At 38.9% G+C, this 27,722-nt stretch overlaps 1 protein-coding gene across 1 annotated transcript; it reads left to right on the top strand.

Annotated features, from left to right (window-relative positions):
• Nucleotides 1-27,222, top strand: LOC143890089 (serine/threonine protein phosphatase 2A regulatory subunit B''beta-like). The gene is made up of 13 exons (XM_077394638.1): nucleotides 1-689; nucleotides 9,646-9,891; nucleotides 10,101-10,206; nucleotides 10,308-10,407; nucleotides 12,471-12,576; nucleotides 12,744-12,834; nucleotides 13,878-14,019; nucleotides 15,075-15,222; nucleotides 15,318-15,427; nucleotides 23,451-23,607; nucleotides 23,706-23,831; nucleotides 23,956-24,108; nucleotides 26,693-27,222. The coding sequence occupies exons 1-12, from the start codon at nucleotides 537-539 to the stop codon at nucleotides 24,094-24,096; spliced, it is 1,626 nt and encodes a 541-aa protein (XP_077250753.1). The 5' UTR covers nucleotides 1-536; the 3' UTR covers nucleotides 24,097-24,108; nucleotides 26,693-27,222.
• Nucleotides 27,223-27,722: the final 500 nt, after the last annotated feature.

The following is a 27,722-nucleotide window of genomic DNA, read 5'->3' on the forward strand; positions in this document are numbered from 1 at the left end:
AGTCGTCTTTGTATTTGTGGCTTTTTTCAGTTCTATCTCTCTGTAATAGGGTTTCAAGGTCTCTTTGCTCTTCGAAAATGGCGGAAAAAATCTGAATTCACCTCTGATCTCTTTGAAAATCCCCATCGATTCATCTATCCAATTTTCTCGGTGCTCGACCAAGAGATTTCCAGCTCGATTTAATTTATGAAACCACAAAGCCAGAAAAAGGGCAATTTTCAGATACCGTAAAGATCTAGGTTTTTTTTGTTTGTTATAGAGTTGGAAATCTAGGGTTTCTTTGCAAATTCGAGGTATGTGTGTTGATATTTTAATGTTAGGGAAGAAGAAGGATTTGAATTGTGGGAAGAGATGTTGAGATCTAGGGGTTTTTTTGTCCTATTTTTGTAGGTTGTGAATTAGGGTTAGGTTTTATTTTTCTATTATTCTAGGGTTCTTGGTTTAAAAGGAGAGAATTGAGATCTGTTGATTGTAGTATTATTTTTATTAGTTTAGGTGGATTAGGGTTTTGGGTGTATGAAGGATAGGAATTTGTTATGATGGATGTGGAATTCGTGGGGGATATGGCGTCTCTCGACCCTGAATTATTGCAGCTTTCAGAGGTTTCTCCAGTGGCGCTTAAATCAAATCCTTACCTTGCTGATGAGCTATTCTCACAGTGGCTTTCACTTCCAGATACCAGTAGACTGGTACTTATCATCTTCTTTTTTTTGTCTTTGTGCTACTATTTGTTTCCATGCGTTGTCCTTGGATTTTAGCTTGCGTTGGTTGGTATCAGTTGCTTTCTTGATTGATTCATAGAATGGTCTGCAACTCTGCATCATTTCATGATTTTGATGTTTTTAGATTGCCTTTAATTTCTTTTTATTTGTATTGTTTGATGATGAGATGAATTTATTTTAGAAATATAGCACAAAAGATAACTGAGGGATTGCTTGATTGGTTCATAGAATGGTCTGCAACTCTGCATCATTTGATGATTTTCTTGTTTTGAGATTGCCTTTAATTTCTTTTTATTTGTTTTGATTGATGATGAGATGAATTTATTTTAGAAATAGAGCTTAAAAGATAACTGAGGGATTGCACTGGTATCATCTAATCCCTAAGGCCCTGTTTGGATTGCAAGAAAAACGTTTCTGACGGAAAAAATTTCTTTTCTTTCCACAATTTTGAAGGAAATGATATGATTATGGTTAATTTAGAAGAATATCATGATAAATTGAAGGTGCCTCTAAATAAAAATTTAATAGAGTTGGTTCAAGGTATCTTTTTTGTGTGCTAAAAAAGTAGAAAATTTTTGCACTATCAGAGAGGGCTTGTGGGACCTGGGTCTTTTGATGTGCGGGGGTTAGTTTTGTCCCTTGGAGTGGAATTTTATTTTCTTCTTCATTGGTACGACGTCTCAGATATGAGGGTGGGAAGAGGGTTCTATAATTGTATTTCCCGTGTTCTTCAGAGATCTTGGTCTTTCGTGTATTGGGACATATGCTTCCCTTGTCGCCAAGTTTGGATGGCAAGGTTGGGGCGGAATACCATGGGTTTTTTTTTGGGAATATTTTCTGGATTTCCTTATGTAATGGGGTGGGACTACTGGTCCCCAATCTTTGTAATTATGCTATTATGAATAGATCTGTCAATTTTCAAAAAAAAAGAAGAAGAAGGAAATTTTAGAAATATTTTTCCTTTCCAAACTTTTCCAAACAATTCCTGCCATCCAAACTGGACCTAATGAAGTTTGTGAAGAAGACCAAAGATCCTGTTCTCACATCCACATCTGAATCATATGTATAGCTGATGTGTATGAAAAGAGATTGAAGGACCGACTGGGATAAAACAAAATTAACCTGCCAATGTGTATGTAAAGAGATTGAAGGACCCATATAAGTTAGTTGAGTTTATGACAGCTGAAAGTAGGTGTACGAATGAGTGCCACCAAGAGACGATATCTGTATTCCTCACACATCGTCATCTTTCAGAGCATTTTATTTTTTTCATTTTTTATAAATCATGGGGAATTTTAGGGAATTTAATATTAATAACTTAATATTAAAATACTAAAGGAAAGGGAATTCTGATGAGGAGTGAACATATGACACAGTTGTAGGTTTCAGCAAGGAGGGAGTGGCTATCAAGATTTGCTGTGTGCTTGCAAAGCGGGGAGTCATTTCACGTGTACAAAGAACTTTTCTCTAGAGAGGGCATGTATTTGCATTTGAATTACATGGCTATTTCCATTTTTAACAATGTACCAATAGCACGAGCAGAGGATTGATTTTGTTGCTAGGCCTTTCAAGCTTTTCCCTAGGTCTTAACGGTATTAGTATCTGCACAGGGGTGGCTTATTCCTATTGGCATCCCAAATCATCACCCTCTAACTGATTCTATCTTGGGTTCCACTTGGGCCATTTGCTAGAATTAGCATTGTTGACACCTTGGAAGGATTTAACTGCTAATATTTCAATTTTCTATCGATACCAATTTAATTAGGCGTAGAATCCAATCTTCTAGGGAAACTTGTGGGTGCAATGGGTTCTCCAGTGATCTCTTGTTTTCTTCCACTGAGTGCTTTAGGACCTGATTAGGGTCTGACATACTTATTTGAACAGATGTGATAAAGTCATGGCTATAAAATTATTGCTACATCTGGAGCCGTGTGGCTGTGAACCCTTCTTCTCTGTTCTGGAGATGCATAGATTGTCCAATTAAACCAGCCAGCCTCTCCGTCATCTAATCCTGGGGAACCAAGAAATGATCCTCGCTAATGTGCCACTCTATTAATTTCAGGAAATTTTTTTTTGTTTCAGTGATCGATAGGAATTTTGTATGGATTTTGTGTTTTGTAGACACGTAAAGCTAATTTCAGTTCATTTGAAAGAGAGATATAATGCCTAAGTGTTCATGAGGAAGAAGACAGATATGCTGCATGAATTTGGAGGTCCAAAAGGGTTTCTAATGAGGCTGGACAACACAGATTTAGAGAAGCTGAACGATCGGAGAGCAAATGGTTGTTGATGAAATCTTGGAGGGAGAGATAGATCGAATGAATGGCTGAATATCATTCAAGAATGAAGCTAGAGGATTGGAAATGTAGCAAATGTGGGTATCAAAGCTTCACCTACCGGGCAGTGTGCTGAAGATGCTCCAAAAGATGGTCATCTTTTGACAAGGAGATTAGAGTTGAAGAAGGGATAAATTGCTTCGTATCAGATTTTGATGCTGAAGAGATGAAACCATGGGGAACAGAAATATGAATATTGTTGAAAAATTGATCCAGATCAACTATGTTCCAAATAGACTTCTCTCCCTGTGGTGCGTGCAGGTGTGGGTGTTGTGTGTGTGTTGTTGGGTGGGGGGGGGGGGATAACACCTTTCTTGCGTCCGAAGTCCGAACACATCCAACTCAGACCCTTGCTAGATGAGCTGTCATAAAGATAAATGGATGGCATGGCTCCTTAGATGGTGAGCTAATATGGTGTCATTCTTTTCTTTTCTTTTTTTACTTTAATAACATCCAAACACTCCCATACATGCCATTATTTTTCTTCCCCTTAACTTTTAAACTACAATGGTGATTTTGGTCAGAGTCACTCTCAACCCCGGCATTGTTTGAACTTTGAAACCATTAGGGTACATTTTAGATTCCTCATCCCTACACACACATAAAAAAAGGTGCCATCTAAGAAGCCTACTCAAATCACTGTGAAAGTTCCCCCAAAAAATATTCCTGAAAGGATCCACATTCAGGAAACCCATCTTTTCTAGTTTGGTGCTATTGGAGCATTGTGGGCACCGTGTTGATGCTAACATGACTTTATTACAAGGGACGAGCCCCGTTCCTTATTTCTTCTTCTTGGTACCAAAACTCTATGTTGAAGCTGACTTATGGTCTAATTTATGGTTTATTTAGGCATTCATTGTTGGGAAAAACTCATTCTTGTATCAATTCATGATTTGTAAGTGATCTTTATGTTTCTTTTTGGTCTTCAATGTTTGCATTTTTTTTTTGGGAATGGTTAGAGATTTTGAATGGTTAAAGATTGTGTTAAATAAGGAAAAAGAGAAACATGACAGAGTTAGTCAATACAAAGAGGAAAAACAAAAATATAAGGAAAAATAGAAAGAGAAAGAAGCATCGAAACAATACAAGAAACCAAAGTCAAAAGAGCTCTATGGATTCCTTTGCGGCTTCGTCCCTTGTTAGCCCATTGCCTTACTATTGGATGATCTTCTAACATGTTGAAAGGAGATAGTTTGGATGATCTTCTAACATGCTGAAAGGAGATAGTTGATCCCATTGGATGATCTTCTAAAATGTTGAAAGGAGATAGTTGATCCCTCAAGTCACTCCTGGATCTCATTGAACCACTGTGCAAATCTCCATAGGATGGGGTGATGCCCTTGCAGCTATCTCACTACATTTAGGGAATCTCCCTCAACTGTCAATCCATCAAAGCAGCCATCTCACTACATTTAGGGAATCACCATCAACTGTCAATCCATCAAAGATTTTGATTTCACTCTATTCCTCTGATGCTCTGAAGCACTGCTCTAATCTCTCCCTCACTTGAATCCACGATACCGATAGGACCTGAGAAGTCCCATGAGGTAACTCTGTGCCAGTCTCCAAGGAGGCCTCCTATTCCTGCTGGCCCTTGATTGCTCAGGCTAGATTCATCAAAATATCCTTCCGGGTCCTGGTGGTTCCCATGCCGGGGATGGCTTCGCTTTCTGCTTGCGGCTAAAGCATATCTCTCTCTAACTGTGCCACTGGTCATTTGCTGAAACAAACCTGAAGCTAGGGAGGGTTCTAACCCATGCTATGGATAAGGCTATTACCTTAGCGTTCTCATTGTTGCCAAAAATCCATGTATGTTCAACCCATTGGCAAGTTCTTTGACGAAGCATAGAAATTCCTGCATTTCATGAATCTAAGTATGAAATCTTGCTCACTTCTCAACAAAATTGATGAAATTCCTCTTTTCAAACATCATCCTGTGAAATCACTGATCTAGTGCAAGAAATAATTGAATAAAGCTATAACTCAAGCAACAACAAGAAATTGCAAATATTATGTTAAAATCTCAATAGAACTGTTTGTATACCGAATAAAGATGAAAACCCACGAAGAATTCTATATTCACATGGAATTCGGTCGATGTTCACTAGCATAGGCTACTGGAATCTATAACAAAAACCCGATATGTAACCCCTTATTTAACCCTAACTCCTATCCTAAGTAGATAGCCCTTTTTCTGCTCTATTAGAACTCCCCGCATTCAATATGACCCTAAATATGGAGATCGAGACCACTTAATCTCAAGATTTGTGAGATGATTCAAGCTTAGATTGAATACGAAAGTACCACACCCTATCGCCAACCCTCTCCTTTACCGTCAACCAACGACAATGACATGTTTCACACAACTGTTCTAACTGATGCAGGTTGTGGCCGACAGTCCGCTGCCTATGTGAGACAGTTTTCCCGAACAGATTATGATATCGTCACTCTCATTTTTTTTTTTTGACGGAAGGAATGGAGAAGACAGTTGCATCGCACAGATTTATTTTTAATAATGGTAGATTTTATTAGCAAACGAGCAAGAGACACCGGGACAAGGGAAACAACTGAAGAAGCTAATACAAAAGCGAACAAATCAGGGTGGAGAAAAAAAACTCTAAGTTTGCATGATCCACCTGTAACCGGGCTAGCCGGTCTGCCTCACTATTTTCCATCCGTTTGACATGAAGTAAACCCGAAATCCTTCTATCCTTATACCCAGTAATGTGTTTCAATTGCTTGACCTTAACTCGGTCAAGAAAGCCAGCCGACTAAGGAAGTCCTTCCCCTTGTTGAAATTTGTTTGCAAGTTGAACTAAACTCTGAAAACCTGGAAGGGTAGGGGCTTCTCCCATCTAGCCATCTAATGACATTCAGTGAGTCCCCTGCCACAATTAACCGATTCAAGTCTCCTCAGTCGGTAAACCTAATGCCTTGCAAGACTGCCCTAACTTTTGCTTCATTGGAGTCCTTGATCCCGATCGGACCAGAGAAAGACCACCTGGTCAAGCTAGTCTCATCCCTCAGAAGGCCTCCAATACTAGCCGGGCCAGGGTTATCAATTCTCGAACCGTCAAAGTTTAGTTTTACGGATCTAGATGCTCCCACGGAGGGAAATGCCTCTCCCCTCTTTCTCACTAAAGCAAAATCTCCCTCCAACAATGCCTTACGTCTGTGGAAGATATGTACATGAAGTTCGATAAGGCTTTCACCCATTATATAAGAAGCGATATAATATTCATCAACAAGAAGAAATGGCCTTTGACCCAAAGGATTTAAATGTCAGTTTCGGTGTCGATCTCGACCACCACCGAAACCGAAATATTTAGGTTTCCGGGAAATTTTGGCCGAAATCATGTAAAAACTTCATACAAATTTCGTTTTTTTTAATTTCCACTGAAACATTTTGGTGGAAATTTCGGTAATTTCGGTGGTAATTTTTAAAATTTCAGTGGAAATCTTTAACATTTTGTGGAAATTTTATAAATAAGGGTGAAAAACTGTGAAATCATGTATTTTTCTGATTCAATGTACTTTTGGTTTCGGTCCAAACCGACACCGAAATACTTGGGCCGAAATTTAAAACTATGCTTTGACTGAATTTTTAAAAATACGACTGTTTCTCTCCTTCCATAAGACCCAAAGGGCAGCAGCAACACCAACTTGCAAAGGGCAATTGTTATATATTGGGCAGAAGTCTTGCTATTCTTTTTCGTTTTAGATTTATGAATGTAATGTAAAAACAGAACTTGTTAGTGCTTTAACTGATCAAAGATACCACGTTGAAATATCATTTCCCTACATTTGTGTGCATACACACATACCATCAATTTCCAAACACTTTTAAATTTAGGTAACCTTGAAAGTTACACCCATATCCCATTCACGATGAAAAATACTTATCGAGTTTTATAGTTAGAAGATATACTTGCATTTTGTGTGTAAATCTCTAACCACACTAGTAGCTTCAAAGTGGACAGCGGACATACCTTTTCTCTCTTCTCTTGTGTATTTGTCGATTCTTTTATTCTTGACTACCTCACATATTTGTGTATTTGATTCCTCGTTGCTGGGAGAAATAGAAATTCTATGTCTTGCTTTTGAGGCCCTTGCTTCACTTTTTAGGCTTCCAAATATCCTTTCCGTTTTGCACTGTTGTATCTACACTGGGTTTATTATTTTCTGCCATTTGTTGGTCGATTTCCCTCTGTTAATTTTGTGTGCGTGCGCGTCTTGAGGTTGATGCAAATCAGATAGAATTCTTTGTAAAGTTGTTGTGTCTGTGTGTGTGTTTCTTGACATTGATGCAAATAACCAGATTGGTTGATACGCTACAAAAGTTACTGATTTATTTACATTTGGTGTGTGCACTTTTGTGGGCATCTGCGTGTGCCTGCGCATGTCTGGAGGCTGATGCAAATCAAGTAGAATTCTTTGTAACCAGATTGTTTGGCATGCCACAGAAGTTGCTGCATGTGCATCCACGTCTCTTGGGGTTGCTGCAAATCAGATAGAATTCATTGTAATTAGATTGCTATACGCGTTGTGTAAGCGTGCGCCTGTGCAAATCAGATAGAATGCTTTGTAACCAGATTGCTTGACATTCCACAAAGTTGCTGATATATATATATATATATATATATATATATATATATATATATATGAGAGAACATTTCCTACACACTTGTGTAGGTAAGTTACCTACACACTAGCTTAAAATACAGTGGGGCCCACATTGTTTGGGTGATCCAAACCATTCATTTGAATGATCCTCACATAGATAGGGTGTCCACAAAAAATCAGATCCATAGGATCATCCTAACCATTCAAACTATGGAGGCAAAAAATGGACTAATTTGTGAAGGTTTATACACGTCCATTTTACCTCCACAAATCGTAGGGTTGGGATGATCCTATGGATCTGATTTTTTGTGGACACCCTATCTATGTGAGGACCATTCAAATGAATTGTTTGGATCACCCAAACAATGTGGGCCCCCACTGTATTTTAAGCTAGTGTGTAGGTAACTTACCTACACAAGTTTGTAGGAAATGTTCTCTCTCTATATATATAATAGTTGCCCACTTACCCGTCCATTTTCCCCTCTTTCACCTCCACAGTAAGAAGGGTTGGGATGATCCTATGGAGCTGATTTTTTGGGCACCCCTTATCTACGTCAGGGCCTATCAAATGACCGGTTCGGATCACCCCAAAAATGTGGGCTCACCATGTTTTTAGCGGTCACCTCATATAAGCTTATATGAGGGGCCGCTCACAATCACTTTCCCCTTGTGTGTGTGTGTGTGTGTGTGTGTGTGTGTGCGCGCATGCGTGCGTGCGTGCGTGCGTGATGCCTTTGAAGTTGACAATGCGACAATTTATTTCTTCTTTGATGATTGTGATATAGCATCCTTCTACAAAAATGAAATACAGAACCTAAGTTGTTTTTTGAACTTGGGGTTCATGAGATGATCAAAAAGCACTACAGGTTCTAGAATTTGGAAAATGCTAATTCACATCGCTGGTCACGTGTCCGTATCCGAAAGTGTATCATAGGTTCAGTCGTACAGGTTAGGGGTGTAAACGAGCCGAGCCGAGCCGAGCTTGGCTAGGCTCGGCTCGGCTCGTTAAGCTCAAAAGCTCGGCTCGGGCTCAAACCAGGCTCGGGCTCGGTCAGGCTCGCGAGCCTTACCGAGCTCGGGTTATACTAAATTCACACCCCTCATCTTCCCTGGACAGCCCTATCTAGTGTATTTTGACTACTGTTTTTATACTATGGGGGGTGGTCCAAGTAACAAATGGGGGTTCCAAAAATGAAGTGACATATTTTGCCTCCCCCTTTCACTCCCTGGACAACCCTTTTAGTGTATATATTAATATATAATATATATATATATATTTAAATATATTAAATTCTTAACGAGCCTTAACGAGCCGAGCCGAGCCGAGCCTGGCCTAAATCGGGCTCGGCTCGGCTCGTTAAGGATTCGAGCCGAGCTCAAGCGAGCTTCCGAGCTCGAGCCAAAATTGACACCCTTAGTACAGGTGCATGGGGTGTGTAAGTGGCAGGATGGGGAAATGGTATTTGGACTCCCGTATTTTGATAATGGTACTCCTGTCTTTGTACTTCTCTAAATAGATTTATAAGCTGTTACAATTTCCCGAAGCTATCAACAGCTAGTGAGAAAAGTGTTTATTTAAGTGAGGAGTGCCATTATCAAAACAAGAGAGTGCGGATATTATTATATGTGCATATATATATATATATATATATATATATACGTGTACATATTACTCGGACGGGTGTGCCTTTTTGGCTTAGTCGAGTTTGAACCCCCTGTAGTAAACCCGATGCGTGTGGTTCACGGGTGATTGCACGCATCCATAGGGATTAGTCCCACCCTAAAATGGGGTGGGGATACCCTATGTCATAAAAAAAATACATGTACATATACATACATACATACATATATGTATATATATATATGTGTGTGTGTGCGTGTGCGCGCGCGCGCATGCGCGTGCGTGCGTGCATGTATGTATATCATCTTAGAAGTGTTTCTTTAATGTTGCAATTTGCATGCAGGTGAAAACCTTGCTTGTTGACGCAAAGGCAGGCGTGCCCTTGAATGTTCCTGGGAATTCTAGCAGCACAAATGCTTCTTCAAGCAATGCATTGCCTTCCATGTTTCCTGCTGGGAGTGCACCTCCACTTTCGCCGAGAAGTACTTCTGGTTCTCCACGTATATTGAAACGCCAAGGTGTCGGGCCTTCATCTTTAGGTTCTCCACTAAAAGTAGTAAGTGCGCCAGTGAGAGAAGTCATACCACAGGTATTGATTATTTTGTGACTGTATTAATCTCCTCTAAATAGCATCAGCTATAATTTTTCTTACTCAGGAATATTGGTGTGCTTTATTATGCTTTTGCTCAAATTAATCTCATTGTTAGGCCCATCCATGATGTTGGATGTTGATATAGTTTTTGATAGTTAGCTTCACAAAAAAAGTAGGTTTTGATAGAGTGCTTGAAATGCTTGCAGTTCTATTTCCAGAATGGCCGCCCACCTCCAAATGCGCTGAAAGAGCAATATTTATCTAAAATTGATCAGCTTTTTTTTGGTCACATGGATGGACTGCAGGTTCAAGGTGAGAAGCATACCTGATATGTATCTATCCTGATTTACAACCTTTTGCCTTAGTTTACAGGGTGGTTGTAGCTTAAGCTGATGAGCTTTCTTCCTCATCAGAATTTAAAACTATTACAAAAGAAATTTGCAAGCTACCGTCATTTTTCTCCAGCACCCTTTTCAGAAGGATTGATGCTGACTGCATTGGTATAGTCACAAGGTATGCATGTGCTGTTAGTATTCGATATTTTCTAGAGATATGATAAATGAGTTAATTCGGCACTTCAATTCTCAAGAGATTGCCTATTGATTTGGGGAAATGTTATCAGCACTACGGTATGGCCTGCACCATAGGATGATCCAAACCGTCCATTAGACGGGCCACAACCTAAATAAGTTGTGCCTCAAAAATCATTTCCATAGGTTGATCCTAACCCTCCGATCTGAATGTTAGAGGGTTGATCCTAACCCTCTATAGATCGGAGGGTTAGGATCAACCTATGGACATAATTTTTGAGGCACAACCTATTTAGGCTGTGGCCCATCTAATGGAAGGTTTGGATCATCTTATGGTGTAGGCCATACTGTAATTTTAATAAAGTGAGGAGTGCCCTCATCAAAATACAGTAGTGTTGATAACATTTCCCTTGATTTATATATATTTTTTTGTGTTCAGACTTTAGGTAGACAAATATTTTATTTCAGAACTTGTTTATTCTACAACCTTGTTGGTTGCCACTGATGTGACGAATTGGTAACAAATCATGATGATGGTTGATTACGCTCAACATTGCTTTTTCCCCATGATTTGGCCGACACTTTGAATTTATTGCAGACACACGCATGTCATGTCGTGTCCGACACGACACCTGTGTCCACACGTGTAGACACTCCTTTGGACACTTCTTAATGTACTACAAGAAGTGTCAAACTTAATGTGGGTGTCTCGACACGTTTTTGTATTGTTTCGAGTGTGACATTCTATTTATTTATTGAATATTGTGTTTACCTTTTTATTAGTAACTCCTCTTTGATTATAAACTCTTCTTTTAGCTCTTCTTTAACTAATATTTGTTGTTATATCCCCTCTCTAAACCTAAAAACCTAAACAAACTCTTATTCCAATATTATATTCGTTGTATCCTATTGGTCTCCCATTTTTGTAACACATTGGAGACTAAAGAGAATAGGCTAAATTGCTGAATGCGTTGTTATTTGATTATCTCATGTTTGATTTATATTATAGTTGATTGATCCTAAGACTTATTAGTTTGTTAAATGAATACCACATTTATATTGTTGCAAGTTATGATAGTAATAAGTTATGTACGTGTAGAGGTTTGTCACTATTTGTAGATTTTGAGGAATTTCCATGTTAGACGCCTCGTATTTGTATCGAAACTCGACATATGAATCCGTGTCCACAAATCATGATTATATATACTTTCTACTTTAGCCGTATCCCCGTTTCTAAATTTTTCAGATTTTACCGTGTCCGACACTCCGTGTCTGTTTTGACACACGACACTCGTGTCGTCCACAAATCATACTTATTCTGTCTGTCATTATTTATTTTCTACTTCAAAGTTTCCATGTTACTGCTTGCTATTTAACAGGAAGCTGTTTTACTCCTTAGTCTCAACTCAACTCAACCCAACTAAGCCTTTGTCCCAAACTAGTTGGGGTCGGCTAATGAATCCTTTAAAAAAATTTCATGAAGAAGGGGAAAGGATCTACCCGGCTCAAATTGACTAAATCTAATCCTGGCACTAGTTGGGTTCGTCTACATGGATCATTTTATTCCATTCTCTCCTATCCAAGGTCATGTTATCTGTTATGTTCCTAGCCCTCAAGTCTTTCCTCACTGTCTCTACCCAAGTTGTTTTCGGTCTTCCCCTACGTCTTTTTACTCCATCAACTTGGCACGAGTCACTTCTTCTCACTGGAGCATCCAAAGGCCTACGTTGGATATGCCCAAACTATCTTAAGCGGTGCTCTTTCATCTTCTCCTCGGTTGCTGCCACCCCCACCTGTCTTACTCCTTAGTTATGTTATAGAAATTCTTTAATTCCAATGTGCATTCTTGTTGAGTCTTGTTAGTGACATTAGGTGCAGTAGATGTTTTTTGTCATTGATGAAACATGAAAGAGACACCAAATCATATTTTGGAACCCTTTTTTTAATATAAAGAAGTTTGATTGTTGAGTGGGTTTGTCTTCTTAGTAGTTCTCTTTTTCTCTTAATGATGATTATCGTTAGTTTACTTTTCTAATATTTTTGCAGGGATGCCTTTGTCAATTATTGGGTAAATAGCAACATGTTGACAATGGATATAGCTACCCAAATATTTTCTATATTAAAGCAACCGGATCGCAGATACCTTACTCAGGTCCAAAAGTTCTGATATGTATTGCATTCATGTGCCACCTAGATCTGGCTTGGTGGTGAACCTTCTGTGAGGCAATGAGTTGTTGTCCTAGGAAATGTAGATTTTAAACATGTTGCTTGTTTTTTTATTTAATCTCTTATTCAATTCTATTGAACCCCTGGATACAGGAAGACTTTAAACCCGTTCTTCGAGAACTTTTGGCGGCTCATCCGGGGCTGGAGTTCTTACAGAGCACACCTGAGTTTCAGGAGAGATATGGTGCATTCTTTATCCATTTGGTACTTTGGTGTTTCTTTTTTATTGTTAATGTCTTTATTGAAGATTCACTATCTGCATTTTTTGTTTATAAGAGAGTTGTCGGCATTCCTACGTTCATAGGTCATGCTAGTTCTAAGTGTTGTGTGCCATTCAAAAAAAGAAGTTCCAAGTGTTGTGCGTGGCACAAAGTTCATGGTGCAGACTTCATTTTCACATTACTTTCTTTGATCCAATTAACCAGTATGTCTAATGAGTATATGTTTCACCCTTTTTTGGTATTGAACAAAGAAAAGGGCTGCCATTAAGCCTGAATTGGTTTTGTGAATGTCACATGTGTGCACAAAGGATGGAAAATTTCCCAAGGAACAAATTATTCTCTGACAGTCTGATAGATAAATTTCTATAATATTGTGAGTAGAGGGTTGAAGATTGTGAATGACAATGATCATTTTCAATCATCATGTTGATTGTATTTATGAATAGAAGAGAAAATGGAAAATCAAATCTTGCTGTAGTCATTTGAATCCAATCTGGGAGTAGGCAAAAGATTTGCTGCAGATACTGATACATAAAACCTTTCAACAGCCCGTTGTGGGGAACACAAGTTTTTACAGTGTGGAAGATAAGCTAACTATGAATGTGGCGGCTTGTTTGTTCAAAGTTTGATTATCGCCACATTTGGGCTAGCTGCAGAGTGGGCTCTTGGCTAATTAGGTGCTTAAGTTTACCTATGAAACACAGAGGCCTTTTAATGCCTAAGATTCGGAATTGGTAATAGTATAAACTGTCCTTCCTGATTTATAGTTACATTCACTACATTGAGCATGCGGTGTCTTGCTAGGGAATTTACATTGTAATACATGGGTATCCACTGTCGTTCCCCTTTGATGAGTGTATACATGTAATGTTCTCAATTTCTCATTGCTACTTTCCACATGGTGCTTTGGAGGCCTTATACAGTTAAATCTGAGATCAAGTTCATTATTTCCTAACATAGTAAGCATGGATTTTTTCTGTCACTGATACATTGTAATCTGGACCAGCCGAAACTGTCATATACAGAATATTTTATTACGTGAATAGATCTGGAAATGGCCATCTTACCCTTAGGGAGCTGAAACGGGGAAATCTAATTGCTACAATGCAGCATGCTGATGAGGAAGAGGATATTAACAAAGTGTTGAGGTAGGTACTTGAATTAATCTTTAAATTTTTTGCTTAGAAAAATGTCATTATGCAGTTTTTAAGGCCCACACCATCGGTGGTCCCTTTTCGTGTTCTATTTCCTGGCTTACGATATAATGCCTAATGCCAATAAGAAACCTCGACCCACACAGGTGTTGTTGAGCTTTAACATTTTATAGTTGATGTTCTCCCACAAACTAGAGAACATCCTTACTTTCTGCTTGCCATTTGGCATCAGGCCTCAGTTCCTCGTAGGGGGGATCTTTAAGCACAATTGCAAGGGAATTCACTCCGCCTTCCTAGTTTAGTTGTCAATTACGTTCTGGTGGCCATTCCTTTTTTCTCCTTGATTGGAATGTTTCGATGTTCCACTCCTTCTGGTGTTTCCGTTTTTTGAAAAAATGCTGCAAAATTTTGAATTTTTAATTAAAATGAAGATTATTTTAACTAAGAATGGTGTTGTAGAACCAAAACTTAGATATCAAGCATGAAAAATGACCAAAAATGGTCATCTTCAACCTCGGTTTAGGATTTGAAAAGCAAAAGAAATCCTAAATCTAACCAAAAGAGTAGATTTTGATGGATTTTAGCCACAATTTCCCATCCAATTGGGAGGGCTGAAATACCTTAAAAGCCTGTCAATTACCATGAAAAAAAATGTAAGGTAAAAAAATTGGGAGAAAAACAGTTCACTTGGCTTTTCACATGTTCTGGATGGAATTTCCTAAAGGCTATTCCGAAACAGAATATTTTGGAAATTCCGTCCGGAATGGAAACAGAATTGGCAACTAAGCTTCCAAGGATATTCTCTAGAGAACTCTTACCATGAACCGATTATATTATATTTCATAAATTGTGTGAATACAAGTTGAAACGGTTGAAAGAATGGTCTCCACAACACATGGAATCACATGGTAACTGGTTCTGAAATCTTTAATGCTATGGCTAATATGGATTAAAGATGTTGCTACCGACCAGAAGATCTGTGGGTTTTGCATCTTCACATTATGACTGCTGCCTATTGTGAAAGTTAAATATATTTTTTCACTCTACAGGTACTTTTCTTATGAGCACTTCTATGTGATATACTGCAAATTCTGGGAGCTGGATACAGATCATGATTTCTTGATCGATAAAGAGAACCTTATTAGATATGGTAACCATGCTCTTACGTACAGGATCGTTGATAGAATCTTTTCGCAGGTTTGTATTTGCTTTGCGCATACTGCATAAACCAACTTACGTTTTTCAGTAAAAGGAATTGTTTCTGATCTCGTTACATTTTAATTGTATCTTAGATCCCAAGAAAATTTTCTAGCAAAATTGAAGGAAAGATGGGTTATGAAGATTTTGTTTACTTCATGCTCTCAGAGGAGGATAAATCATCTGAACCTAGTCTTGAGTATTGGTATCTATTCATCCCTTAGCTTTTAAATATTAGGGGTGTGGTGAAACTCTCCTCGTTATTCTACCCTTCTTCATCTTAACTTTCTTTTAGTTGATAAATGTGAAATGCTGATTTTCAAATGCATTAAATTCTTGGTTAAAAAATTGGAAGTTGAAACTGTGCTTGGTTTCTAGTTAGAACTTGAACAATTACGCACATGCGTAAATATATCTGGGCATAAACCATTGAAGTACAATTTTTGGTGGTTGTTATTGTATGTTTTGTTTGGGAGGAGTCCATTTGGAGCTGATATGTAAGATCACATGAGGTATCCTTGGTCTTCACTTGAAGGTGCTTGACGTTGGTAAAATCATGGTTTAAAATTTCAGTTTCGGCAACCGTTTCGGACCCCACCGAAAACCGAAATTTCGGGGAAATCCGAAATTTGGTAATTTGGTTCGAAATTTCGGAACATTAAAAATAATAATAATAATGGCATTTAAGATCGAAATTTGGTAAATGGCGAAAAATGAAATTTTGGAAAATTTCGGTTTTGGTCCCCACCGAAATCCGAAATTAAGTTTGAAATGGATTTCGGTAAATGGTCGAAATTTAAAACCATGGGTAAAATTAAGTTTGAAGATTAGCCCACTGAAGAAGCATCTCATTCTAAATTGTCTTTATTGTCGCTAAGAAATCTTTTGGAAGGGATTTATGAGTTTACATAGTTTTCTGGCTTCACTCAATTTTTTCACTATGATACAATATGAAATGGATTCTCTATTGGAATTTAAATGGGCATAGCTCGAAAGGAAAATTCTCTTGTAGTCTTAAAGTTATTGTTTCCCTACTAAAACAATGTAATACAGTTCAGGGTATAAATTAAATGACTTCGATAAAACCTATGATTACGAACATCTCGAAGTCAAGCAGGCATCAAGAATATGAATCAACCCATCCTTAATTTGTTTGCATGTAGTTGGCATTCTAGAAGCTCCGCTTCCCACCCGATGACTTTCTCAGGGGCTCCTTGTGTCAAAATGCTTGTCATGGTCTCCATCTCTTTCCCACCAGCTCATTCTCCACTACTAAGCGTGATGGCTAAAAGATTGGAGAGACACCAAAGGGGATTGGAAAGAAGTGAAGTTAATAAACACAAACATCTAATTAAAGAGGGGAGGGGTGAAAATTATGACCTTGGATTATGTTTTATATATAAAGGCTGAATTTAGAATTACTTCCCCCCCCCCACCCCCCACACACACACACCCACACCAACACACACACACACACACACACACACACACACACACACACACACACAATTACCTTGGATTATGTTTTATATATAAAGGCTGAATTTAGAATTAACCCAAAATTAAGAGCAAATCTGTGCCTTGAAATCCATTTTTCCATATGCTTTTCTCTAATTGATTAGGAGTGCCCTAGGACGTCCAAGGTTGTAAGCTTTTTGTTGGGCTGTTGTTTTGGAGAATCTCAACACTCGATAGGTAAAGGAATTTCAGCTCACCATGATATGCCGTCTATATATGGCAAACAAAGAATCAATAATGATGCACCAAAAATAGAATAAGAATCACAAGTTCCACACTTAGATTCAACCAAAGCAATATCAATCACATAATCAATGATAAGAAGTAAGAATAACAAGTTCCAGCGTGTGTCCTCCCTGCCTTTCGGTTCGTTTCGGCTTTCGACCTCTTGGAGGGTTGGAAGGAGGTATGTTTCAGTGTGGAAAGGAGCCCTCAGATTGCTCAAGTTTGGGAGGCACTTTCCAACTCTTCTTCTTGATCTCTATACAGCTTATGTTTTTGTTTTGTTTTATTTTATCTTGTATTTTCCTCAGGACTTCCTTGGTCTCGTTCTTAATATATTATCTATTTGCCCTTTCAGAAAAAAATAAATGAGGAGCTCCCTCGTGGAGACTCTCCATCTCTTAATTCCTCTTCTTCTTCCTCTCTTCTAATCCTAACTCAATTCCTAACATGGTATCAGAGCAAATGGGTTGATTCTCAAGAAGGAAAAAAGAAGCGTCTATCTCCCTCCACGCCATACATGCCTTGACGGCATTTTTTTTGTTTTCGCTTTGTCTCGCATCTCTATCTCTAAGTTTGTGTGTTGTGCAAACCAAATCCCTTGTTTTCCTCCCTCGAATCTCAAATCCCTCTAATATCTCTCTCGTAATCTTTCTCTTTCCTTGTCTGTAAAACCCATTTTTCTTTTGAAGAAAATCTCTCTGGCTCGTTTCTTTTTTCCCGAGACCACATTATCTCCCTAAAATCTCACTCTGTCTTGTATTGTTTCTTGTTGTTCTCTTGTGCTCGTCTTGTTGTTGTCTTCTTGTTATCTCTTTCTTTCTATTTTCTTCTATGTCTTTTATGTAGTTCTTCAAGGCGCGCACCAAGTGTTTGATAAAATGTCTAAGAGAGGTGTGATGTGCCTTGTTTGTCCTCGTTCCTTTGTCTTCTTCTCCACGAAGCACACCAACTGTTTGATCAAATGTCCGAAATAGGTGCAGTGCCTTATTTGTCTTCGTTCGTTGCAAGTTGAAGGTATTTGACGAACAACTTGAGGGGGAGTGTTATCATGCAGTTCTTCTTTTGTTGTCTTTTCTCGAGAGGGAGTGTTAATGTTGTCTTAATATTGTCTTCTTGAGGGAGTGTTGTCTTGTTTTCATGTCACTTCGTGATGTCTGATTTTATGCCTCATCTCTCCATGTTGTCTTCATATTGTCCTCCTTGTCTTGTCATCTCCGCCCTCATGTAGTCTTGCCTAAGGGGGAGTATTGTTGGTGATTTTGTTCTTCGTCTCCTTCGTCATGTGTCCTCTCTCATGTCTTCTCTTGACGGAGTTTTACGCATTAGTTTCCGGCTTTTCCGGGCGATGGTGTCTCCATCGTTGGTCAGCTCTCTTACAGGCGACAACTTTGTTTTTCCGTCGACCTCTATTTTCCAGGCAATGGTGTCCCCATCGTTGGTCGGCTCTCTTACAGGTGACGGCTTCGTTTTCCCATCTATCTCTCTTTTCCGAGCGATGGTTTCTCCATCGTTGGTCGGCTCTTTTACAGGCGACGACTTCGTTTTCCCGTCGACCTCTCTTTTCCAGGTGATGGTTTCCCCATCTTTAGTCGGATTTCTTACAGGCGACAGCTTCGTTTTCCCGTCAACCTATCTTTTTCGGTCGATGGTTTCCTCATCGTTGGTCGTCTCTCTTACAGGCGACGGCTTTGTTTTCCCATCAACCTCTCTTTTCCGTAGGAGTGTTCGTTCGGTTATAACCGAACCGAATAGACCGAAATTTGATAACCGAAATAATTTCGGTTATCAAATTTCGATAACCGAAATAATTTCGGTTATCAAATTTCGATAACCGAAACCGAACCGATTAAAAATTTTGTTATTCGGTTATAACCGAATAGTGGGAGAAAAAGAGGGAAAAAAGCAAAATCTCAGTTTGGATCAGAGGGCTAGGATCATCCTATCGAAATGATTTTTTGAGCACAACCTACTTAAGTTGTGATCAATCAAATGGACGGTTTTGATCATCCTACGGAGTGCCCATATAGCACTTGTTTTTTGGAAAAATAATAGTTTTTATCCATAATTTCGGTTATGTGGTTAACCGAATTTTTTTTTGAGATAACCGAACCCGAATAACCGAATTTGCAAAAAAAAAATAACCGAAACCGAACCGAAAGGGGAAAAAACCGAACCGAACCGACCAAACCAATTCGGTTCGGTTCGGTTATAACCGAATAATGAACACCCCTACTTTTCCGGGCGATGGTGTCCCCCATCGTTGGTCGGCTCTTTTAAAGGCGACGACTTCGTTTTCCGTCGACCTTCTTTCCGGGCGGTGTTTTCCCCACGGTTAGTCGGTTCTGTTCAGGCGGTGGTTTCCCCGTTGACCTCTCTTCAGGCGATAATGTTCATGCCGTCGACATTGTCTCCAGACGATGGTTTCCCCATCGTTGGTTGGTTATCCTCTTTCTCTTTCTTAATTTCGGCGACAGTTTCCCCCTCGAACTTGCCTCCGATGGTTTCCCCATCGGTGGTTATCTTCTATTGGTGTGGTGTTGTTTAGATGGTGTTCCTGCTCGTGTTGCTTCGCCGTTTCTCTTGTGCGCGCCCTTGGTGTGCCTATTTTGCTCACTGGACCGTTGTTGGTTCCTACCGTGGCGCCTCCATTGCTTGTTGATATGTGGATCTGTTTGTCTTGCTCTCATTCAGGGGGGGAGGCTCTGTTTTTATCTCTCTCGCCTTCACGATGATTTAGGGGGAGTTGCTCCGTTTTTTTATGGCCGTCGATCATGCTACTATACTCTTGGCCATTGCCATCTTTTTTTATGTTTTCATTATGTGTTTACCACACCAGGTTAAGGATGAGTGCTATACCAAGTTGGATGTGTATGAGCTTATGATGTATGATCCTTTTTGTTGTATTTTTAGTTGTTTGTTGTAGTTCTTTGTAGCAAGCTGGAGTTTCATAGTATATACACTCCAGCTTGAGGGTGAGTTGAATAACATGTAAGGGTAGTTTAGGTATTACTTGTAGTATTAGGGGTATTGTAGTCTTTGTACATTGGGTGCCATATTTGGGCGCCATATTTGGGCTTATTTATACATCATTTACATGAGGAGCTCCCTAGTGGAGACTCTCCATCTCTCCATTCCTCTCTTCTAACCCTAACTCAATTCCTAACAAACGTTACTAGTTGCCTCTGTGGATCGGTAGTCCCTTTGTGGAGATTCGCCTCCGTTTTTTTTATTAGATTTTTGATCGGGTGCTTGGGTCGTCTATTACTTTCAAACATGTTCGTAGAGCTAAAGGCCTTTCTTTTTTGCCCTATCTATAAGGGTACACTCGCTAACATTGTGGCGGATAGGCTTGTTAGGGAGGGCATTGGGAAATTGGGTTTGGAGATGTTTGAGTTTCTTCCTCAATTTTTTTCTCCTCTGTATCTTTTGTTCCCTGTTTTTCTTCTTGTTCTCTTTGGTGGACCACCTCGGTCTTCCTCTTTCTTATTTAATGAATTTGCTACCATTTAAAAAAAAATCACAAATTCCAAACCTAAATCCAACTAAAACAATATCAAGCACATACTCAATAAATGACAAGAAAGAAAGAAAGATTGGTGCTGTCCTAAAAAAGAAATGAGGGGAAAAGGCAAAACTGCTTGCATAATATTTTATTACCGTCCTACTTGAAAGAGAGATATCTTTCGCTATCTTGGTTCAATCCTACATAAGGAAGGAGAGATTGCAGAGGATGTTAACCACATAATAAGAGCAGGTTGGTTGAAGTGGAAGCATGCCTCACAGGTGTCTTATAAAACTTTCCCTTCAAGTAGCAGGTTGGTCAGATGTGAGGCCAGCCATGCTGTACGGCTCAGAATGGTGGGCACAAGAAGCAGCATGTGCATAAGATGAGTGTAGCGGAGATGTGAATGCTTAGATGGATGTGCGGCCACACAAGGTAGATAGATTTAAAAATGAAGACATCTGTAAAAAGGTGGGGGTGGCACCAATTGAGGAGAAGATGAGAGAGCACCGCTTAAGATGGTTTGGGCATATCCAACGTAGGCCTTTGGATGCTCCAGTGAGAAGAAGTGACTCGTGCCAAGTTGATGGAGTAAAAAGAGTTAGGGGCAGAGGAAAGACTTGATGGCTAGGAACATAACGGAGAACATGACCTTGGATAGAAGAGAATGGAAGAAAATGATCCATGTAGACGAACCCAGCTAGTGTCAGGATTAGACTTGGTCAATTTGAGCCGGGTAGATACTTTCACCTTCTACATGAAAATTTTCTAAAGGATTCATTAGCCGACCCCAACTAGTTTGGGACAAAGGCATAGTTGAGTTGAGTTGAATTGAGAATACTTGAAAAACCAGTACAAAGCCCTCTTTTATAAAGTGCAAGGTTTTAAATTTTGGTTTCAGCCTTTAGCGAAACAGAAACATTTAGGTTTCATTACGAAATTTTGGCGGAAATTTTGTAAAATCGTTGAAGCATTTTGGTATGAAATCCAAGCAAGATTCTTCATCACTGCTTTTTCTTTTTCTTTTTTGTCTTTTTATTAGAATTATTTTAAAGGAATCTCGTTGTTCTTCTATTTTTGTCAGGGTTTCTATCGCAATTTCGACCTTTTGATAGAACTTTTGCTCTTTTTATCTGAAAAGTTGTATGTTAAGCATTTTTTTTTTTTTTGAATGGTCGTATGTCAAGCATATTTCGACCGAGACATTAATGAAATCTCGAAATTTCGGGCAAAATCCCGAAATTTTTGGCAAATTTTGGTATTTTTTTAAATACAAGTGGATTTTCTTTCTGTAGCAGCCAAAATCGAAACATTTTGGCCGAAATGAAATGTTGCAGCCGAAATCCCAGACCATAATGCGTCACAAGGCCCACAACTCAAACCTTCAAAGCCCAATAAAGAAAAGAAAACGCTGAAGAAAGGGCAGCAAACTAAATAATTATGATGATGTCATCTTGACATAAGATGGCCACACCTTTCAAATTTACAAAAGAAAACAAAACGAGTGGACATTTTTCTCTATTCATCAATAAAATTTTGAAGAGATTAAAAGGCTTTGTCTCTTCCTAAAAATAGGGGTACCCGAATAGGTGTTTCAGAAGATGAAAAGGCCCTTTCCGGAGCATTTCTTGAAGAAGCACTATGTGAGGTGAAGAACTGAAGATGGAAGAAAGCTAGGTTCAACCATATGGCATTCATTTAGGGATCGTTTGGATATACGGATTTTAGAATCTTAGATATACTCCTGATTGTGGCTGGGAGATGAGGGAAGGAGACCTGCCATCGTTTTCTGTTTTCTCGCCTTTCTTTCCGTCAACAAGAGAGCAGGAGATCATCTTATGTTTCCAGTTTTTAGAAATCTCAGGATGTCGGAGAGATTTCCAAAACCTGGATTTCTTACTTAAAATCCAAGATTCTAAAGAGAAGTGAAGCAGTCGGTCTCCTTCTTTTGTCTCCCAACTACGATTTTGAGGAAATCCAGGATCCTAAAATCCGCGTATCCAAACGGCCCCTCAATGACTACTCAGAATGAAGCACTGTTAGGAAGCTTCAAGAACCAATAGAGGACAATGACGGTACGACTCAATGGCGTCGAAGGAGAGAAGATTGCATGAATTGATTGGGCAATAGTGAGCCACGTGACATGGGTTTTCAAAATCCAGACTTGAAAACACTAGAAGGCTCTGCTATCACGTGGTCTAGGGAGACATGGCAGATAGGTAACGTCAATTCATTAAATGAGGACACGGTCAAGTTGAGATCTTTAGAGAAGAGGACTATGAAGGTATTTTTTGTAAAGAGTTAAAGGGAAGCTATCCTTTTAGTATGATGAAGAAATGGTCTTTTTTCCGAGGGAGAATCACAATCTAAAGCTGAAGGGATGTGTAGGGAACAACTCCGAGTATGAGTGGATCTTCAAAGATGCACAGGTCAATGAAGAAATTGTCCTTTGTTTGCAATATGTCTTTCCACCATAAGAGAGTGAGATACAGCCATGCAGGTCAATGAAGAAGTTGCCTTTGTTGTCAACATGTCTTTCCACCAAAAGAGAGGGAGAAGTTACGATGCAACATTTTAAGTATATTTCTAATGCTCCTTGATATGAACTATATATTTGGTTCTCGAGATTCGTTCTCTGGTCACTTTCTTTAGTTCCAAGAGATGAAGTCATTCTTTGAAGCATCACAAAACACATGGAAATTGCTTGGAACTGAGTGTTTGCTTTCACATGCCAAAATAATGGTTGCTATAACTTGTAAGTCTTGTTTTTTATGAGAAATTTTTATGGGGGCCATTGTCCTTAATTTATTTTAACTGGGGAAATTTAAGGGATAACTTGTAGGATCTACTTTCTTCTTTGATCACCTCTGTGTGAAGTTTGTGTGAAGGATTGACATTGCGAATGATATATCTTGTGGATTCATTTTTTGTTGAGTTCCATCCTTGACCTCTCTCAGGTTCCAATTTTACTTGTGTCTTTCAGGTTCAAGTGTATAGATTTGGACGGAAATGGAGTACTCACACACAATGAAATGCAATTCTTTTATGAAGAGCAGTTGCATCGCATGGAATGCATGGCCCAGGAACCTGTGCTTTTTGAGGATATTTTATGCCAGATGGTTGACATGATAGGACCAGAGGTCACCTTATTTCCACTAATTCTCTTTTTTAATTTTTCTTTCTTACATTCTGGGTAGAGACAGCTTTGTTACCCATAACACATCAAGTTTTGATGCAGAGGGAATGCCATTTTACACTACGTGACTTGAAAGGCTGCAAACTCTCAGGAAACGTTTTCAATATTCTTTTCAATCTGAATAAGTTCATATCTTTTGAAACTCGCGATCCCTTTCTTATTCGTCAGGTAACTGCATTTATGTTTTATGCATATTTGCTTAGCCATGAGCATGAGAGGATGGAAGGTGTGGTAGCATACCAGTAGCAGTGTTATGTCTTATTTATGCTTTCAATTCCAATGGTCTGAGCAGGAACGTGAAGATCCTACTTTGACAGAGTGGGATCGCTTTGCTCATAGAGAATATGTTAGGCTTTCCATGGAAGAAGATGGCGAAGATGCCTCCAATGGAAGTGCAGAGGTTTGGGATGAATCACTTGAAGCTCCCTTTTGAATTCAGTTCCAGGTAACAGGTTCCCTTCATTGTTATGTCTAGATTTTCATCAGTCCTTTGCTGTTTCTCCCCCACACTATTCATGGTGTTCTTTAAATTTTATATGCCGATTTGTCATAACACCCATTACTTGGTGCTAAAGCGAATGAAAATGGATTATAATTTGATACCGGGCGTTATTTATTTATTTATTGGGGGTGGGTGTTACAAAATAAAAATAAAATAAAGGATGAGCTGCAACATAAACTTTCATCAGATAACTGAGTCAGGACTTGTGCTGGAATTTGCCCGCTATCTGAGTTGATCCAATATAGCTGTCCTCGAATTGAAGTAAGCAAAAACCTAAAAGAATTGAAGTGGCCCATTCAGGAACAAGAAAATTACATCTTGATTTTGATCTCAATGGAAGAATACATCAATGAGAGGTTAGTAATATAAGTCCAATGAATTCTTTTTTATAGGGAAGCGTGTGGGTTAATAGGGCAGGGCATCACGCTCCTTACGTGAGAGGGTCCCTCTTAGCCCTTATTAGTATAGTATGCTTCAAAACATAACCTTGCACGTTCCTTACATGAGAGGGGCCCTGTTAGCCCTTTTAAAAGTGGTTTGCTAGTTTGGCTTTTATTTTGGACCCTCCTCTTTATCATACCTTCATATCAACTTCAGCTCAATCAGTTCTGTCCTTATAGTAATTTTTTATTTTATTTACAATTACTAAAAAAACCAATTTTTTTCTTGCTATAAATTTAATTCCTGCATTTTATTAATATAGAAGACTGCTAGTAATCATCCTGCTATTGCACAAGTTCTATTTTTATTCATGGGGTGCCCATTGCACATGTGGCATGTGCAATGATTATCCGGTTGACCCCTTCTGGAATGCATGGAATTGTCAAATCCACACCAAATGATGAGCATTGACTCTCAATAAAAAGTGGATTCTTTTATAATATGTTCCTAATTTTTTTTATTGACTGTTGGTATTCATATGCCTTTACTGAGTGGATGTGATCTCCATTTGGCCTGGAATTGGATTGCAATCATACAGCCTGTTGTAGTCTGGTGTTGGTCCATTGGATGAACGCCTCTAATCACCGCACATACTTGGGTGAGATGAATTAGTACAAATCTTATTTGCATAAAGTTTACTAAGAATCCTCATATTTAAAATTGTGTAGTATTACTTCATACAGACGCATCCCAGTTTTTTTAGGACCACTACTTTTCTTCTACTGCCACTTTATGCGGCTATGGTCTGACACTCCAATGCTTCATGTCTCCATGCAAATGCTATATGTTGGAATTATTTAATCATTTTGATGTCTTCAATGTGACCGTCTTTTGTATCTGATCTAAATCAATTTATTCAATTTCTTATGCGCGCTGTTTCCTAGTATTCTTTCCCATTGCATACATTGATTGACTTTAACCACTCGATTACCCAGATCTAAAAGTTGTCCTAATCGCAACTCACAATTGCCGTACGCTAATAGCTGGCGCACTCTAGTTAGTGGGGATCTAGGGATACTTCCAAAGTTGTCTAACATAGGCCCTCTACATCTGCATCCCATCACTGCAGTGATGACTGATGACAGAGTTCTTCCTTATCTTTTGTCGCAAACTTTCTTGCTGCTCTTCATATACTTTTATTGTGAAATTGTTTGTTGGTTGAGTAGTCACATAAGGTGCATTAATTGCTTAGTTGCTTCAACGAGTAAAATAGATATCTCTGCCTGCAACAATGGTTTTTTTTTTTTTTTTTAAGAATTTCTTCCTGCAACAGTGTTTTCTGTCTATGCTTACTTTTTTATATGGATTTTGCTTGGGAGTTTGGACGTGTTTTATTGATTTTTTGTGTGTTAGTGAGCTGATGAATGCTCAATGAATGGCGGTGTTCCAAAAGTATTACCTCCTACTGTGGGCTTTCTCCTGGCGATGTGTGTGCCTTTAGATAGAAATTATACGGTGGAAGGTCGTGCATGCACGTGCAGCCCCAAAATACAGTGGGGCCCACATTATTTGGGTGATCCAAAGTTCCAAACCATTCACTTGATGGGCCCGACATAGATAGGGTATGCCCAAAAAATCATCTCCATAGGATCTTCCTAACCTTTCGATCAGTGGAGGTTTCTATACTGTGCCGTCCATTTTAAACATCTACTGATCGGATGGTTAGGGTGATCCTATGGAGATTTTTTTTTGGACACACCCTATCTATGTCAGGGCCAATCAAGTGAATGGTTTGGATCACCCAAATAATGGAGGCCCCATGTATTTTGGGGCTGCACGCGTGCATACACGTCCTTCCACCATATATATCTGTTTGGGGTGGGGGGGGTGGATGGGATTTGCTAGGTACCATCGCAAAAGGCATTTTGCGGAACGCCTGTTGCATGAGAGTGCAGCCACCTCATATGAATTAAATGAATAAGACAAAATCTGAGCCTATGTGGCTGCACTTTCATGCAACAGCCGTTCTGTAAAATACCTTCTGCGATGGTTGCTAGCATATATGAATTTGTTTTAACATTTCTTGATGCTTAATCATCAAAAAAATGTCTTCTCCATTCTTAATTTCACTAGTCTTTATTTTCAGCTGCCAACAAGAAAGCTTTGGATGCTTCTTCTAAGTTGAGCATTGAAGGGGGTAACAATCGTCACAAGTACCCCTGGACTGAATTTAGCAACAACATTCAGATAAAGTTCCAAGCTTTGACATGCCAAATCTCTGGGGTGTCTATTTTCTAACAGCCAAGATTCCAGATTTTGTGCAAGTGAAAGAGTGGCATTCTGGAGTACAATGAAATTCTTCATTAAAATTATGTCTGCCAGCTACACAAGGTGGGCACTCGATGAACTGTGTTTAGTCATCCACCACAACCAGGTAACAGTCTTAGAATATTAGTCATTTTTTAGGAAAATCAGCTGCATCTACAGTTGCTTTTTCCCCTCTTGTTCCTTTTCTGGTGATTCATGGAGGTGCGGAAGAGCATGCCTATCTTTAGCTTTTACCGGCATGCGTTTTCTATCTCGGATGGTTTGTCTGTTTGTCTATGGGTTTGTCTATGCAGTTACATTTTATTTTCATATTGGATTTTATGATGAAAAGAAAAAACTTCACATGTATTATGGTCCATTTCAGTTCTTTAATTGCATATGTTTGTTCTTTGGTTTCCGCACGCCACTGATATGAAGTTGGACCTTCCAGTAATGGATGACCTCATAGCATAAATTGGATTAGATATCCATAATCTTAATTATCTCTTCGAATTGCCTTCAATTTCAAATTCAACCCTTAGCATATTTCTAATTACTAGTTTGAAACATTGGTATCAAGTATTACATAAGTGGCTACCCAGATTCATCCATTAGCAAAAATAAATTCTCCCATGTTTTATGTTTGAGTAGCCAAACCTAGGATCAGCCAATTTATTGCAGTGGTTCGCATGTTGAATTTTTTTTCTGCTTTTTGTCTCCCTTGTGAAGGACATCTATATTTGTTCAGACTCTGGAACTGGTGGGAATGATTTTGTTGTTCAGAATCTGTTGTGATTATAGTAGTTTCAAGATCATATATTGTTGAAGGTTGAGTTTGCTTCTCAATGTAGTGTTATGAGCACTGCTAA

Source organism: Tasmannia lanceolata, unplaced genomic scaffold (assembly GCF_043159265.1).
Source record: "Tasmannia lanceolata isolate RefF3 unplaced genomic scaffold, GAP_Taslan_0.1 ptg000013l, whole genome shotgun sequence".
NCBI lineage: Eukaryota > Viridiplantae > Streptophyta > Magnoliopsida > Canellales > Winteraceae > Tasmannia > Tasmannia lanceolata.